The sequence below is a fragment of the Microcaecilia unicolor genome, unplaced genomic scaffold (genome assembly GCF_901765095.1).
Source record: "Microcaecilia unicolor unplaced genomic scaffold, aMicUni1.1, whole genome shotgun sequence".
Classification (NCBI taxonomy): domain Eukaryota; kingdom Metazoa; phylum Chordata; class Amphibia; order Gymnophiona; family Siphonopidae; genus Microcaecilia; species Microcaecilia unicolor.
In genome coordinates this window covers 13,191-29,942 of record NW_021963153.1, presented here as the reverse complement: position 1 = coordinate 29,942, position 16,752 = coordinate 13,191, and the positions used below count along the sequence as shown (strand labels likewise).

General features: G+C 43.4%; 1 protein-coding gene across 1 annotated transcript in view; it reads left to right on the top strand.

The window, feature by feature from the left end:
• Positions 1-15,860, top strand: part of LOC115459017 (mortality factor 4-like protein 1) — a gene marked incomplete at its 3' end in the record, with an annotated part of 61,606 nt that extends 45,746 nt beyond the window's left edge. Inside the window, exons 2-4 of the mRNA XM_030188876.1 lie at positions 2,908-2,954; positions 9,169-9,236; positions 15,774-15,860. Of these exons, the coding sequence (XP_030044736.1) occupies positions 2,908-2,954; positions 9,169-9,236; positions 15,774-15,860 (202 nt within the window). The remainder of the gene's footprint in view (positions 1-2,907; positions 2,955-9,168; positions 9,237-15,773) is intronic.
• Between the last annotated feature and the right edge of the window lie 892 nt (positions 15,861-16,752).

The following is a 16,752-nucleotide window of genomic DNA, read 5'->3' as shown; positions in this document are numbered from 1 at the left end:
CTCTGTTCGGTCGGCTGCCTCTTTTGTAGTATCAGTACTGTCCGCAGGAGTTTTCGTACATAATGACTGCTTTGCTACATCCCGCAAGTTTTTGGATTCATCCGCTGACGCTAAGGAACAAAACATTATGTATTACCTGATAATTTTCTTTCCTTTAGTCGCAGCAGATGAATCCAGAGTCCCCACCCTGTTTGATTTTTGGCGGTTCCTATTGGTTATGGCTGTATTTCTCCATTGTTACTTTTTAGCGGGATGGTTGTAATCAATTTACATCTTCGCAGTTTTTGGCTTATCAAGTTTCCCTGTGAGGAAGGAGAAATATTATAATTCTGTTTCCTTCTGCTTTGTTATGAGAAATACTGACTGACCAAGGAACATTCCAACCTATAAGACAATGCAAATTCAGCACTCTCTATCTCCACCAGCTGGTAGATGGACACAACCACAACTCTCTGGATTCATGCTGCGACTAAAGGAAAGAAAATTATCAGGTAAGACACAATTTTTCATTAAGATGGTGGACACCTATGAAAACATCTGTTGCCATAACACTTGTTTTAATAAAAAGGAGTATGTTTGTGCCAAGGTTTCCTGAAAAGGGATGAGCACCACTATATCCACATGCATGTAACACTTAGCACCTGCATGCCCTCCCCAAAATCGAGACAGAGGGGAACCTAGAAACACCCCACAACTGATTGTTCTTTCATATTGGATGTGTAGAGTATGTTTTGTAGCTATCCATAAAAACAAACTCCTACTTTTATTCATTTTGAATTGTGTTTTTTAGACAGCAGAGCAATTTTTGCAAGTCACTGTGTAAACCCTGAACCTGTGAGCTAACTGGAAGAGGAGTCCCATCCATAATTAAATGGACATTTTGTGCTGGACTACACCTCCCCTCAGACTGGCTAACATTATCACGTAGCCAGGTAGAAACTGCTGTCAAATATTGGTTAATTCTCTGTACAGTTGTCATTTAATTTGTATAATTCATACTTCTCAACTCTTGCAGCTCACCAGTCAGACTGAGGACTTCTGCTTCTGATCTGTTTGTTTTTCTCACAGGTAGAAATCAAAACTCTCCCCCTGCTTTTGAAGGACATTTTACACCATCGCCAAGTTTTTTTTTAGTAAGGACACACCAGATTTTTCCCTGCTAGGGTTGAGAAGTATGTGGATTTAAGTTATTTTGCATTTGGGTGTCTCAGGCTGGAAGCTTGGTGGTGGGAAAGACTCATTCCTATGGGAAGTGTTGATGAAATATTTTAGCAAGAACATACAATCATGAAAATGCACATCCTGAGGATAGAGACAAGCAGGTGAAGCAGTAACAGAAGAGGGCATTGTACCTGCAGAATGAAAGTATGAAAGGTAGCTTCTTGCTCTGTTGCTCGTTTGTTAGATAGTAAGTCAAGAGATCTGGTCTATGTTCATATAAAGACTATTTTGGGTAGGGCCGTGTACGTGCAGTTTATCAGAGCCTACGAGCTCTTCTGAGCTTACCCACATAGAAACGGAGAATTGGGTGACCCATAAGGACTGGAAGATCTGTCTAGTCTGCCCAGTTCCTTTCCTGACCTCCGGCTTTCCCTTTATAGGGCATAGAGTAGAGCGCTGCCAGCATGGGAAGAGGGAAGCTCTTTTAGTAGTTCACTGAACATGTGTAACCTGAAAGCTGTAGAGCTCTTACTCGCTCCTTACATGTCACTGGAGTATGATTGGGTAGGCAGGCCGGCAATGTACTGGAGTAAGCTTACATAGATGGCCTTATAAAAAAAAGTGTTTTGTTTTTTTAACTATTCTGTGCAAATGGAAAAAAAACTTCAATGAAAGTAGCTCAGATATGTCTCAGTAAGAACACGTGAAATACAGTTAAAACAGTCAAGAGCATTTCTCTGAATTGAATATGGAGCAGTGTATGCAAATGTTTCAACTCTTTGCTGCTGGAGTTAATTTTTCCAATTTTTAATTGTTTATAAATCCTGCTGTTGGGATTTGATGTTTATTTTTCCCGAATTTGCAGCCTTTCAAGAGGACTACAGAGCATTTGAATTCTAGGGCAAAACGTATGCTGAGAATGATTTGTATTTAAAGTAGTTAGGAGCTGAGATACTCCATTTATTAGCTCAGTTTGGCAGAGGATTCATCAGCATGTTGGTTCTGAATAGTAGGGGTGCATAAAATGTTTGGTCTGCTAGTTCCCTCCTACTTTGGATTTCCAGTTCATTCATGAACCTCCATTGACAGCTACTCTGGGGATTTATCCCTAAGCCTGCCAAGTAGATGTTGCTGTGACATAATAATTGTAACACAACCTCACAGGCATGAGGAGTGGATCCTGTGCTCAGAAATCAAATATGCCATTGCCAATTAAGTTATGCGGGCACTAGTCGAGGCAGAATGCAGGCCGATGCTAGTGAGAAGCGCTGCCTGATATTAGGGGTTTTGTTTCATAGCAATATTTCCAGGAAAGACAGTAAGGATACTAAAGGATCCTCCTCTTCTGAAGAGTCAGTGATCACACTGTATCCTAGTTCATGCTCTGTGCAGCTGGAATAGGTTGCTTGTGTCCGTGCCACTTTCTTTCCCAGCTCATGCTGTACTTGTGCTGCTGAGTTTTATGCTCCTGATGATCCCAGCTTGCACTCTCTGCTTGTACTGCTGAAGTAGGTCGCTGGTGTCTTATGCCTGTGCTTACAAAGTATATCAGTGTCTTGGAAGCTACGCTTTGAAACATCAGGAAAGGAATTGCACCACAGCCCCTGTCTTTAAATTCCAGTGCCAACAAGTTTGAAAAGGCTGTCTCAGTTTCTCTGTTCTGCCTTAGCTTTTCAGTGGAAGTGTGTGTATTTCCTTTCAGCTCAACAGATTTAACTGAAAGCACCTTTTCACCTTCTCTTGCAGGTGAGCGTGTGCTGTGTTTCCACGGACCTCTCCTTTATGAAGCTAAGGTATAATTTTCTCTTTGACTCTTTCAGTTGAAAGTGGTGGTAGGAGTGAGAGAGCAGCTACTGTGCAATGCTTCCTGTAATATTCTGTATCAGGCTAGGGGCACAGTTTTCTTCCACTTGTGAATGTTGGGGTGCTTTTTATACCGGCAAAGCTCGTTCTCCTTCATGGAGCTTGGAATGCATCATCTCTGTGATATGCCCATACTTTTTTGGACAGGATAGGAAAGAATGCGTTCTTTAGCATGTGGTTTAGTATATAATTCAGTCTTACATATACATCCTTTTCTGATTTAGTGGCTCAGTTCATTGTCATTGATGTGGAATAAAGACTTGAGAACTGCCGTGTTGTCATTTTCATCAAATTTTTCATCGATAAGCGAGATTGAGTCAGGAACACTTGAGTTCACAGTTCTGAGCATGTGCGGCCTTTCCAAAGCGTGATAGTCTCCTCAGCTTCTTGGTTTGTTTTTCCTGCTCTAGTGAACAGTATGAATCAAAGCTTTCCCAACAAAACATTTACATTTAGTAGTTGACCGATTATAGATTTGTTTATGGTGGACATGGACAGTGGTTGGAATAGAGTGATGTGACACAAAAGAAATGGACACTGAAGTTGATTTTATTTTAGAAGATGAATATACAAGTGATAAGATGTTTCGGAAGAGGAGGCTTATATGACTGACATTATGAACATTGGTCTGGACTAAGTAGGGATTTTATCTTGTGAAGGTCTTTTCAACTGTTAGATTCATGTATAATTTCATGTATAATTGCTTATAAATTCCAGCTTGACAATTGAAAATGATTAAGGACGGCTGAGTTATTTTAATGTTTGTCCTACTCTTTTCACTGATTTTTGAGCATTTTGCTGCTTTGGTGAACAACAAGGAGGAACAGGCTCTCTGCCTCTGGATTGAGAGACAGCAAAAATTGGTGAATATACCATAGCCAACCATATAAACATTCAAGGGACTTATATCCCCGGAGTTCAAAACCAAATAGCTGACAAGCTTAGCAGACTCCTTCAACACACTGCTTCTCAACTCCATTTTCTAAGAATGGGAAAACATCTCAGATCATCCTTTTTGCCAGCAGAAAAACACCAAGGGGTTGATACTCAACATGGTTTACGTGTGCAGGAGATGATCTTGCCAACTAAAACCACACTGAGGCAGTTGTTGATGATCAGCAGTTCTTAACCGAACAGTGCTGCTGAATATCGGCTCTAGCCACCTCAGCAAAATCTGTCAGTGCCGTGGAGGGGTCAGGGCAGACCCAGAAGTTATGCGGGCACTAGCAGTATTCATGCTGGTACCCACATACCTAATCTGGCAGATAGGGCCACATGAAATGCAGTTTTATATTTGCCCAATTAAATATTCGAGTACCGGCTGGCACCCGTGTAACTTCAGGTTCGCAGAAGACCTGGATATTCAATGCTGGTGCCTGGATGTGGCCCATAATTAAATATCCAGGTCTAATTTAGCCGGTGGCAGTTAGCGCAAACTTTTGCTCTGTCCTTCTGTCCCCACGGACCTGCCAATCCCCTACATTGCAAAAATTCTTCACTAGTTTCAGCAGAGGGCCAGCACCATGATTCTTATTGTACCCTACAGGCTTCAGCAGAACTGGTTTTCACTTTCAAGCGGTTGGCTCTTATACCTCCACGAAGCTCAATCTATTTCCGACACTGATAAGTCAAGAAGGAGAGCTCTTCTTCATCCTAACTTGAAGTCTGTGGCCCTCAGAAGCTGGAAATTAAATAATCTCAATGTTTGGTTTACCGCAACCTGTTCAGGATATTTTGTAGCTGCCAGGAGACTATCTACTAGATGTAGCTACTCTTTCAAATGGAATTGATTTGCTACTTGGTGTTATGCTAATGGTCACAATCCTGCAAAGTGTCTACCTGCTGTTTTTCAGTATATGTATCTGCACTTCTGTTATCAGTGAGACCTTCAAACATACTCAGTAAGAAAGTAAAACCCCGGTGCGCACTCTGCCTACCATGCTCCAGTAGATAACCTCCCAGCTTCCCACTGTACTTTGTCATATTTCATGAAGTGACATCTCCATTTCAAGTCTCCTGTACAGAAGCTCCCCTCTTCATTCCTTCAGACCTTGACTGGTACTAATTTCATTAATGAAACCATCATTTGAGCCATTAGAGTCCTCTTCTTTGAATTTCTTCATCTAGGATGTGCTCTTTCATTGCAGTAACCTTGGCTAGAAGGGTGAGCAAGCTTCAATTATTGGTAACCTATGAACTCTTGACAAGGTTGCTTTTTTTAACACACCCTAAATTCTTGCCAAAGGCAGCATCACCATTCCATATCAATGAAAATAGTAGTACTTTCTTACATTTTTCCAAAATCATTTAAAACAGCAATTTCCCCTATTGCGTTGTATATGACACACTGAATGGTTTCTGATCTTGAAAAAGCAATATTACCCAAAGGGAACCTGAGTAGACACATAACATTCATTCATTTATTTAAAACTTGATAGCTGATTGCAGTGATTGCTATCAAACACTTCCCTGTAATTTGCCGTTGAGGAATCTTAGCCCACTCTCTTTGCTTCACTGCTTTAATTCAGACCCATTCTTTGGTTACCGAGCATGACCTGCTTGTTTCAGGTCTTTCCACAGCATCTCTGTTGGGTTCAAGTCAGGACTTTGACTAGGCCAATCCAGAACTTTAATTTTGTTTCTCCTCATTCATTCAGATGTAGACTTGCTTTTGTGTTTTGGATCATTGTCTTGCTGTTTAACCCAATTATACTTCCGCTTCAGCTCATGGACAGATGACCAGACATTCTCCTTCAGAATTTTCTAGGACAGTGCATAATTCACAGTTCCTTCAATAATGGCAAGTTTTCCAGGTCCTGAGGTAGGAAAGCATCCTCATACTATCACACTACCCACCACCATTTTGACAGTGGCTATGATGATCTTACTGTGGAATGCTGTGTTTGCTTTATGCCAGTTCTAATGGGGACCTGTGTTATCCAAAGAGTTCCACTTTTGACTCATCTGTCCATAGTGCAAAAGGCTTAGATATCCAGTTGTGTTTGTTACAAATTTGAGACAAGCATTGATGTTACTCTTGGATAGTGGCAGTTCCTGCCTTGCTAATCTCCCTCAGATCCAAGTTTTGCCCAGTCTCTTTCTTATTTTGGAGTCATGAACACAGACCTTAGCTGAGGCTTGCAGTGCTTTGGCTGCTCTTCTGGGATATATTGTGATTTTCCAGATGAGTCGTTGCTGCACCCGGAGTAATTTTGGCAGACCAGCCACTCCTAGGAGATTCACCTCTGTTCCAAGTCTTCTCCAATTGGAGCTAAAGGCTCTCACTGTGGTTCAGTGGAATCCCAGAGCTTTAGAAATGGCTTTGTAACCCTTTCCAGGCTGATATGAGAAATATCTCTTCTGGAATTCCCTTTGATCATGTCATAACGTTCTTGTTAAAATGTTGTGGTGGCCTGCTTCACTTTCAAATTATATATATAGAGAGGTTTACATACAACAGGGCTGCCTTGGATTTAGTTTGCCTGTGTTCAATTGGCTGAATCTAATTATGAATTAAATATGGTCAGTTGGTTGAGTAATTAAAGGAGCAGTTATTTTTTCATATGGATGATATGAGTGTTGGATAACTTTGTTCTTTAAATGAAGTAATATTTTTAAAATTTATGTATTTACTCAGCTTCCCTTTGTCTAATATTGCATTTTGATTAAAGATCAGAAACCATTCAGTGTGACATATATACAGTAATAAGGGAAATCAGGAGGGAGGTACGTAAATATTTTTTCACATCCCTGTAAAAACCCACTGAGAAAGCCCTTCACAGTGTGAATTGTAAGCACACTCTCGCGTTCTACCGTAAAAGAACTGAGTCAGTCGGAAAGTCTATGCAGTTGTTTATTTCCTTTCGATCCCAACAGGACTGGCACACCAGTCACACAAAGAACACTGGCGAACTGGCTAGCTTTGTGCATTCGACTCTTTCAACAAGTAGATGCTCCTTTCAGATATAGAGCGAAGTCACATCAGTTCAGAGCTACTGCAGCCTCTGTAACCTTGCTAAAGTCTGCATAGCTTTAGAGACTGACCGAATGTCAGTTTCAGCACCAAAACCAGCCCAAAAACTCTCCCACCCCCCCCCACTATTGCTGCCATACACAGCCTCAGTTTTGCTCCTGCTTATACCAGCTCCAGTCCCAAGATGGCTGCCAAGACCTTCAGCGACAGTCTCACAAGACTGCGGCTGAAGGCCATGGTGGCCATTTTGTAACTCACTGTGAATTGCCCTTGAACTGGGTAGGCCTCTAGATGACCAGGGCACCTGAGGTAAGCTGGGGGGAGGTGGGAAGGCTGGATGTGTTGAGTGGCATGGGGTGGGGCCTGGCCGGTTTCATTTTTGGCTTCAGTTTTTGCTGAAACCGAGCGGCCAATTTCAGTTGCGGATTTGTTTTCAGCTGAAACTGAAGATCCTGGGTTTGGTTGGGCTCTACATAGCTTGTTACCATCTATCTGCAAAGCAATGCTCTCTTCATGTCTTTACTTTGCATACTGCCTGAATCAAGCTTCAGCAGCAGACAGTACCTTCAGTGAAGCTGTTCTGGCCATCTGCTACTACTACTACTCATCATTTCTATAGCGCTGCTAGACGTACGCAGCGCTGTGCACCTGAACATGAAGAGACAGTCCCTGCTCGACAGAGCTTACAGTCTAATTAGGACAGACAAACAGGACAAACAAGAGATAAGGGAATATTAAAGTGAGGATGATGAAATAAGGGTTCTTGCCTTTTGACCTAACAACTGTTGCATTCTGTCGGTGTGGGCTCTTCTTAAAACTGTGAAAAGTACAGAGAGTCCGAGTAGCCCTAAGCTTGGGAGTCACCCACTTGTGTGCCTGACTCAGTTCTGTTTGTTGATGGAAAAAGCAATGTTGCTCACAGGCAACTGTGTTCTGTGAATCAGTCCTGTTTAATCTACCTCTGTCAAACTGTTGCACAACACTCAGTGTTTCAATCATGATACCATCTGAGCACTGGCTTCCTTTCTCTGTATGCCTCAAACATAAGAATCTCACCCTCGTATTTAAAGGACTGTTCCATAATGCTCCAGATTCTGTCCAACCTACTCCACTGCTCCCAAATGCTGCTTCTGTCCTTGCTGTTTCAGCTCGCATATGGTGAAGATAGCTGATTCTCCTCTGCCTCCTTGACCTGTACTTGTTGCAATGTCCATACCTGTTCACTCTCTGCTATATTTCCCTTCCATTTGCTTAGCAGCTGAAATAAATAAAATCAGACACACAGTCTCTCTCTCTCCTTCCCAGGAGTTGCCTAATTCATTGAGTTTTGCAACTGGCTGAGGAGACCTGCTGCACATGCTTCAAACTATGAAGTTTTGAGCTATGGTAAATCTGTTCTGCCCTTGTGCCATTGGATAATGTCACCCACCCTAATCCTTTGGAAAACATCTGTTACACATGAGCAACATTACTGTGTGACATAGTGCAGAGTTTTCCTTAGTAATGAAGGTGCAGGTTGGCCTTAGACCAGAAGCTGCACGAAAGACTGTGATTCTGAAGAAGACAGGCCTATTAAAAAGAATTCATTTAGTTCTAATAAGACATTTTTTACTGCTTTTTATATTTCAGGGCGGTGCAAAAACATCAGTAGACTCAGACATATGAAATCCTTATCAACCCCATTACTTAAAATCACCTCCCAAATCTGCAAAAGAATTACCTAATATGTCATATCACATCTCTTCACCTCAACCTAGACTACATCCAGATGCGTAGGAATTAATTCTGTATCTTAAGATTTCAGAATATAGCTGGGCCGTGGCTGTCATGTACTGTTAAGCCAGGGCTGACCAATAATAAGAGTGTAACCCCCTTACAACCCTAGTGTCAGAATTTTAACAGTACTTTACAATTGCCAGGGAGATCTGGGGATCGCTGCCTCTTACCACTGGCAACTGGGAGTGAGCAATAATGAATGAAGCTCCCCATTAGCATTTGCTGGCTACTTGCAAGTGGTCTGCATTGGCTTCTCTCACTGACCCAGAATGGCACCTCTTTTCTTCTATAAATGTCTTAGTATCTGTGATTTATGCTTAAATCAAGTCTTGACAGTGCTTTTTTCCATGAATACTTGTTTGGTCTCTGAAATGTTTCCCTGCTTTTTTCTGTAGTGTGTAAAGGTTGCCATAAAGGACAAACAAGTGAAGTACTTCATCCATTACAGTGGGTGGAATAAAAAGTGAGTATTTGGTATGTTTTTCAGCTATTAAGGTCTGATCTTATGGAACTGGTTCGGTCACTGATGATCAAGAGGTAAATGGGTTGGGTAGTGGAAGAGTTTACAGACAAAACATCGTTGGCGGAGTTTTAATAACATGTGAGAAGCTTTTAAAGAACCAAGAAACAGATGATGTCCTGATCAGACTCTCTTAACCCTAAAGAAGACCTAACTCTAGAGAGCATCTTGCAGTGACATTGCTTCACCTTCTAGCAGTGTCTTCAGTTAGCTTTTGTGCACAGAACAAATGAAGACAGGACCTAGTGGTCTCCAGCTGCATGTACTACAACAGGGCTCGACAAATCAGAAATCTGCTTCTGGCACCTGGGATTTTCAGCTGCCAGAGCTGTGGTCTTTTGAGCCACACGGAGCAAGAACTCTCAAGCTGATCTTGCGAGATATACAAATAGTTTAGTGATGCAACAAGCTCCTGCTCTTGCCGCTGCAGACAGTAGGGTGAATGGTTCTGAGAACCAGCTAGGGGAAGGAAGGAGGCTGACTGGTGTGGAGGGGAGCTAAGCGTGAGGCCTCGTTGACTGCTGACTGGTGTGTGCAGGGGGTAAAGGCTGGGGGGAATTGGAACTGGAGCGGAGTGGGCTCAGGGCCAGGTGGATTGGGCGTACTGGTATGGCTGGAGGGGGCCGATGGCTTGTGGAGATAAGGGCTTGTAGGGGTACAGATAGGGGTTGGGGGTGGGCTGGATGGCATACTGGGGTACAGGCTGGAGGAGGCTGACACTTGTGGGGGTTAAGGGCTGGGGAATAGCTGACTGGCTTTGGGGGGGGGGGTTAGGGGGGGGGTGTTGGGGCTGACTGGTTTATATGCTGGGGAATGGACTGACTTCAAGGATAAAAGCTGTTTTTTATTTTTTTGGGGGGGAGGGATTGGCATGCAGGAGTAGGAGCTGGAAAGGACTGGCTGGCTTGTAGGGGTAAAAGCTGTGGGGGTTGATTGACTTGTGGGAGTAGGAGTTGTGGAATTTCTGGGTTGGTAGCTGGCTTGGGGGGATGGCTCTTTGGGGGACACCTGCCTTGCTAGGTCTTGAGATCCAGCTGGAGTGGGAGGAACTAGGTTCCTGGATGTTGAGGGCTAGCTGGAAAGAGAGGTTAAGGTGCTCGATTTCAGGAAGGAGGGAGATAGTGGGATAAGGAAAAGAGAGGTGGGATGGAGGTGGGGGGGGGGGGGGGGGGAGAGAGAGACACTGGGTAACGATAGGGTGGGGGGGGGAGTGAGACTGGGTGGGGAGGGGAACTGTTAGTTGTATATTTTTGCCATTGACCTGTATCAAGAATCTGTTTTTACTAAGCTTTCATTTTCTCACTTAGTAAATAAAACCCTAAAGGAGGAGCTGGAACTGATGAGGTCCCCAGTCCCAAACTTCAGTGATCACAGCAGGGATGGGGAGTAGAGGTTTTAGCCTGTGGTTCCTAAATCTAAAGAAAATGTCTGGAGGCCTCACAGCAGCCAGACTCCAGGGTTTGGTGTGAGGATTTGCAGCCAGGACTAAGAGCATGGTTAACACTCTGAGCTGCAGGCTGTTCAGGAACCCTTGAGTGAGCTGTTTTTACCGTTCCTTCATATAAGGGATGCTTAACATCTTTCTGTAGTCTGATGTACAAAGATCTTAACCTGTTTCCAACAAAACAATTCAGGAGATATCACAGGAAGCTAAGTTTTGCTTCTGATGGGTGGAGTGTCATATACCTAAAATGTAAAAAGAATTGATTTGACAGCTTATTAGTTAGCTTAGTACCTGCTGGCACATTGGAGTTGAGAAAGAATGGGCACAGTGTCATTCACAGACTGCCTTTGATAAGGTACTGGAGTCATGATTTCTTAAGGGAGTTAGTCCAGTAATACACCACGGTTAAGAGAAGGTCTTTTTCAGTCTGTTATTTACAGGTAGAGCAGAAACCACTAATAAACTCATAGCAAGTGACAAAATGCATTTCTACTAACTACTACTACTACTACAAGTTTGGGTGGCTGGTGGACGTGAGGATCGCCTGGTGACTTGCCTGCCTGGTGCGAAGGTGGCGGACCTCACGTGTCACCTAGATAGGATTTTATATAGTGCTGGGGAGGAGACGGCTGTCTTGGTACATGTGGGTACTAATGACATAGGAAAATGTGGGAGAGAGGTTCTGGAAGCAAATTTAGGCTCTTAGGTAGAAAGCTGAAATCCAGATCCTCCAGGGTAGCATTTTCTGAAATGCTACCTGTGCCACGCGCAGGGCCCAAGAGACAGGCAGAGCTCCAGAGTCTCAATGCGTGGATGAGACGATGGTGCAGGGAGGAGGGCTTTAGATTTGTTAGGAACTGGGCAACATTCTGGGGAAGGGGGAGCCTATTCCGAAAAGATGGGCTCCATCTTAACCAGAGTGGGACCAGGCTGCTGGCATCGGCGTTTAAGAAGGAGATAGAGCAGCTTTTAAACTAGAAATGGGGGGAAGGCCGACAGTCGCTCAAAAGAGCATGGTTCGGGATAAGGTATCTTTCAAAGATATCACCATAACAGGGAAGATAGAGTATCCTGATAGTGAGGTTGCAAAAGAGATTGTAGTAGATCGGGTATCTTTAAATAACAATAAAAATCAGACAAAAGATTGCCAATTAATACTGTCAAGTACTAAGCATGATGTACTTAGGAACAACAAACATAGTTTGAAATGTCTATATGCGAATGCCAGGAGCCTAAGAAATAAGATGGGGGAGTTGGAATATATTGCACTAAATGAAAAATTAGATATAATAGGCATCTCAGACCTGGTGGAAGGAGGATAACCAGTGGGACACTGTCATACCGGGGTACAAATTATATCGTAGTGATAGGGTGAATCGGATTGGTGGAGGGGTAGCATTGTATATTAACGAGAGCCTTGAATCAAATAGATTGAAAATTCTGCAGGAAACAAAACACTCCTTGGAATCACTGTGGATTGAAATTCCATGTGCAAAGGGGAAAAGGATAGGGATAGGAGTGTACTACCGTCCGCCTGGCCAGGACGAACAGACGGATGCGGAAATGTTAAAGGAAATCAGGGACGCAAACAAACTGGGCAACACAATAATAATGGGGGATTTCAATTACCCGCATATAGACTGGGTTAATGTAACATCTGTACACGCAAGGGACATAAGATTTCTTGATGAAATCAAGGACAGCTTCATGGAACAGCTAGTTCAGGAGCCGACAAGAGAAGGAAAAATACTAGACTTAGTCCTTAGTGGTGCTCATGATCTAGTGCAGGGGGGTAACGATACGAGGGCCGCTTGATAACAGTGATCATAATATGATCGGTTTTGATATTGGCATTGAAGGAAGTGAAACTAGGAAATCAAGTACGCTAGCGTTTAACTATAGAAAAGGTGATTACGACAAAATGAGAAAAATGGTGAAAAAAAGACTGAAAGGAGCAGCTCGCAGAGTAAAAAACTTGCATCAGGCGTGGATGCTGTTTAAAAACACCATCCTGGAGGTTCAGGACAAATATATTCCACGTATTAGAAAAAAGGGAAAAAAGACTAAACGTCAGCCGGCGTGGCTAAACAGTAAGATAAAGGAAATCATTAGAGCCAAAAAACAATCCTTCAGAAAGTGGAGAAGAGAACCAACTGAAAGTAACAGGATAGATCATAAGGAATGCCAAGCCAAATGCAAAGCGGAGATAAGGAGGGCAAAAAAGGACTTTGAGAAGAAATTAGCGTTGGAAGCAAAAATACATAGTAAAAAATTTTTTAGATACATTAAAAGCAGGAAACCGGCCAAAGAGTCGGTTGGGCCGCTGGACGAAAATGGTGTTAAAGGGGCGATCAAGGAGGACAAAGCCGTAGCGGAGAAATTAAATGAATTCTTTGCTTCGGTCTTTACCGAGGAGGATTTGGGGGGGACACCGGTGCCGGAAAGAATATTTGAAGCGGGGGAGTCGGAGAAACTAAACAAATTCTCTGTAACCTTGGAGGATGTAATGGGTCAGTTCAGCAAGCTGAAGAGTAGTAAATCACCGGGACCTGATGGTATTCATCCCAGAGTATTAATAGAACTAAAAAATGAACTTGCGGAGCTACTGTTAGAAATATGCAATCTGTCCCTAAAATCGAGTGTAGTACCGGAAGACTGGAGGGTAGCCAATGTTACTCCGATTTTTAAGAAGGGTTCCAGAGGAGATCCGGGAAATTATAGACCGGTGAGTCTGACGTCGGTGCCGGGCAAGATGGTGGAGGCTATTATTAAGAATAAAATTGCAGAGCATATACAAAAACATGGACTGATGAGACAAAGTCAGCACGGATTTAGTGAAGGGAAGTCTTGCCTCACCAATCTAATGCATTTTTTTGAGGGGGTAAGCAAACATGTGGACAATGGGGAGCCGGTTGATATTGTATATCTGAATTTTCAGAAGGCGTTTGACAAAGTGCCGCACGAAAGACTCCTGAAGAAATTGCAGAGTCATGGAATCGGAGGTAGGGTATTATTATGGATTAAGAACTGGTTGAAAGATAGGAAGCAGAGAGTAGGATTGCGTGGCCAGTATTCTCAGTGGAGGAGGGTAGTTAGTGGGGTCCCGCAGGGGTCTGTGCTGGGTCCGTTGCTTTTTAATGTATTTATAAATGACCTAGAGATGGGAATAACTAGTGAGGTAATTAAATTCACCGATGACACAAAATTATTCAGGGTCGTCAAGTCGCAGGAGGAATGTGAACGATTACAGGAGGACCTTGCGAGACTGGGAGAATGGGCGTGCAAGTGGCAGATGAAGTTCAATGTTGACAAGTGCAAAGTGATGCATGTGGGTAAGAGGAACCCGAATTATAGCTACGTCTTGCAAGGTTCCGCGTTAGGAGTTACGGATCAAGAAAGGGATCTGGGTGTCGTCGTCGATGATACGCTGAAACCTTCTGCTCAGTGTGCTGCTGCGGCTAGGAAAGCGAATAGAATGTTGGGTGTTATTAGGAAGGGTATGGAGTCCAGGTGTGCGGATGTTATAATGCCGTTGTATCGCTCCATGGTGCGACCGCACCTGGAGTATTGTGTTCAGTACTGGTCTCCGTATCTCAAAAAAGATATAGTAGAATTGGAAAAGGTACAGCGAAGGGCGACGAAAATGATAGTGGGGATGGGACGACTTTCCTATGAAGAGAGGCTGAGAAGGCTAGGGCTTTTCAGCTTGGAGAAGAGACGGCTGAGGGGAGATATGATAGAAGTGTATAAAATAATGAGTGGAATGGATCGGGTGGATGTGAAGCGACTGTTCACGCTATCCAAAAATACTAGGACTAGAGGGCATGAGTTGAAGCTACAGTGTGGTAAATTTAAAACGAATCGGAGAAAATTTTTCTTCACCCAACGTGTAATTAGACTCTGGAATTCGTTGCCGGAGAACGTGGTACGGGCGGTTAGCTTGACGGAGTTTAAAAGGGGTTAGATAGATTCCTAAAGGACAAGTCCATAGACCGCTATTAAATGGACTTGGAAAAATTCCGCATTTTTAGGTATAACTTGTCTGGAATGTTTTACGTTTGGGGAGCGTGCCAGGTGCCCTTGACCTGGATTGGCCACTGTCGGTGACAGGATGCTGGGCTAGATGGACCTTTGGTCTTCCCAGTATGGCACTACTTATGTACTTATGTACTTATGTACTAATCATTTCTATAGTACTACTAGTCATATGCAGCACTGTACACATTATATACAAGTACTTTCTCTGTCCCTAGGGGGCTCACAATCAAATTTTTTAGCATTTGGTGCAATGGAAGGTTAAGTGACTTGCCCAAGGTCACAAGGAGCCGCAGTGGGAATCAAACCCAGGTTGCCAGAATCAAAGCCTGCTGCACTAACCATGAGGCCCTGGCAGCATACGTGGTGATGGAGAGTATGACTGAAATAAAATAAATCTGGGGAGAATATCACATGCCTGGAGTCAGGATTCATTGAATAGATTACATGTAATGTGATATGTTGGATATGGTTGTTCTCTGTTTTACCTAATCTTTTTAATATGCTACATTTGTTTTATTGAGGTCCCTTTCTGGGCTAGGAAGGCAAGTCTATAAATATTTGACGTTAAATAAAGCAGATGCAAACATACAGAATATCACAGCAGGTCAAGCTGGGTTTTCCTGCAGAACTCCTAGCACTTTTCTCAGGTCATGTGATGATACTCCCTAATGCTAAAGAAAATGGGCATCAGCAGTGTGTAGGCGAAGGAGAGGTATTTCCCTGCCTAAGCTGGTTTTTCTCTGCATAAGATGAGTGGTTCCTTCAAACAGGTAGTTACTCCCCAGTTCTTCTACTGCTGCTCCGCCTGAAACTAGTTCAGTGCAAGCTAAGGCACCACAGCTGTAAAATAGCCTGGAATGTCTGTTGTATTTCTGTGACCTTTGTAGCTTTGGACAAAGCTTGTGAGAGAGTATGTGCAAGAGATGGGAGCAACTCAGCATGTTTGTATCACTGCTGAATGTCTCTATTCCTGCACTGATAGCTTTTCTTCTTTTCAGCTGGGATGAGTGGGTTCCAGAGAGCAGAGTACTCAAGTACGTGGACATCAATCTGCAAAAACAGAAAGAACTCCAGAAGGCTAATCAGTGAGTACTTTTGTGATGCATGAGACTGTTTCCCCCACGCTACTTTCTTTTGCCCTGTCTGGCTTTCTCAAGAGGACAAGTTCATTAACTCTCGGGTATCTTCACAGGTATATTTACAGGTAGAGCAGACACCACTAATAAACTCATAGCAAGTGACAAAACGCATTTCTACTGTTACTAATCATTTGTATAGCGCTACTAGTCATACGCAGCACTGTTCACATTATATACAGGTACTTTCTCAGTCCCTAGGGGGCTCAAATCTAAGTTTTTTTCACCTGGGGCAATGGAGGGTTAAGTGACTTGCCCAAGGTCACAAGGAGCTGTTGTGCCCACTTCCATTGGTGAGCAGCATGAATGTGTTTTCATATTTGGTTCTGCTGGGTACAACTCCAACTCTGTAGATTGTGCCAGTCTTAAAACCAGCAGCTATCATAGCACATAATTTTTTACAACCCACCAGTAACACAGTAAATGATGGCAGATAACCCACATAATCCATCCAGTCTGCCCAACAAAGGCAAAGCTGAACGTGCCGCTCTATTCAGGTTATAGTCATTCATGCTTAAACACTGGTTGGTAATCGGCCATCACACCAACCACATATAGGTGTCACGAAACGCCTAGCCACCCGCCTGGGGTTACCCCACAGCCACTTAGAGGGTCTATCCCCAGCATAGCTCAGGTCTGCCTGCACCTGCTGCTCGTGCTCTACACTAGCACCCTCCTCCTACCGACTGGGTTATAACTGGGTGAGTCTCCCACTCTCAAATTGGCTCCAGTGATTTCTAGGTTACTGGAGCCACACTCCCAGTGATTCCACAGTTCCCAGAAAGCACTCACAGACCCAACACACAAGTTACCAAGATTATTTATCAATCCAGACAAAGAG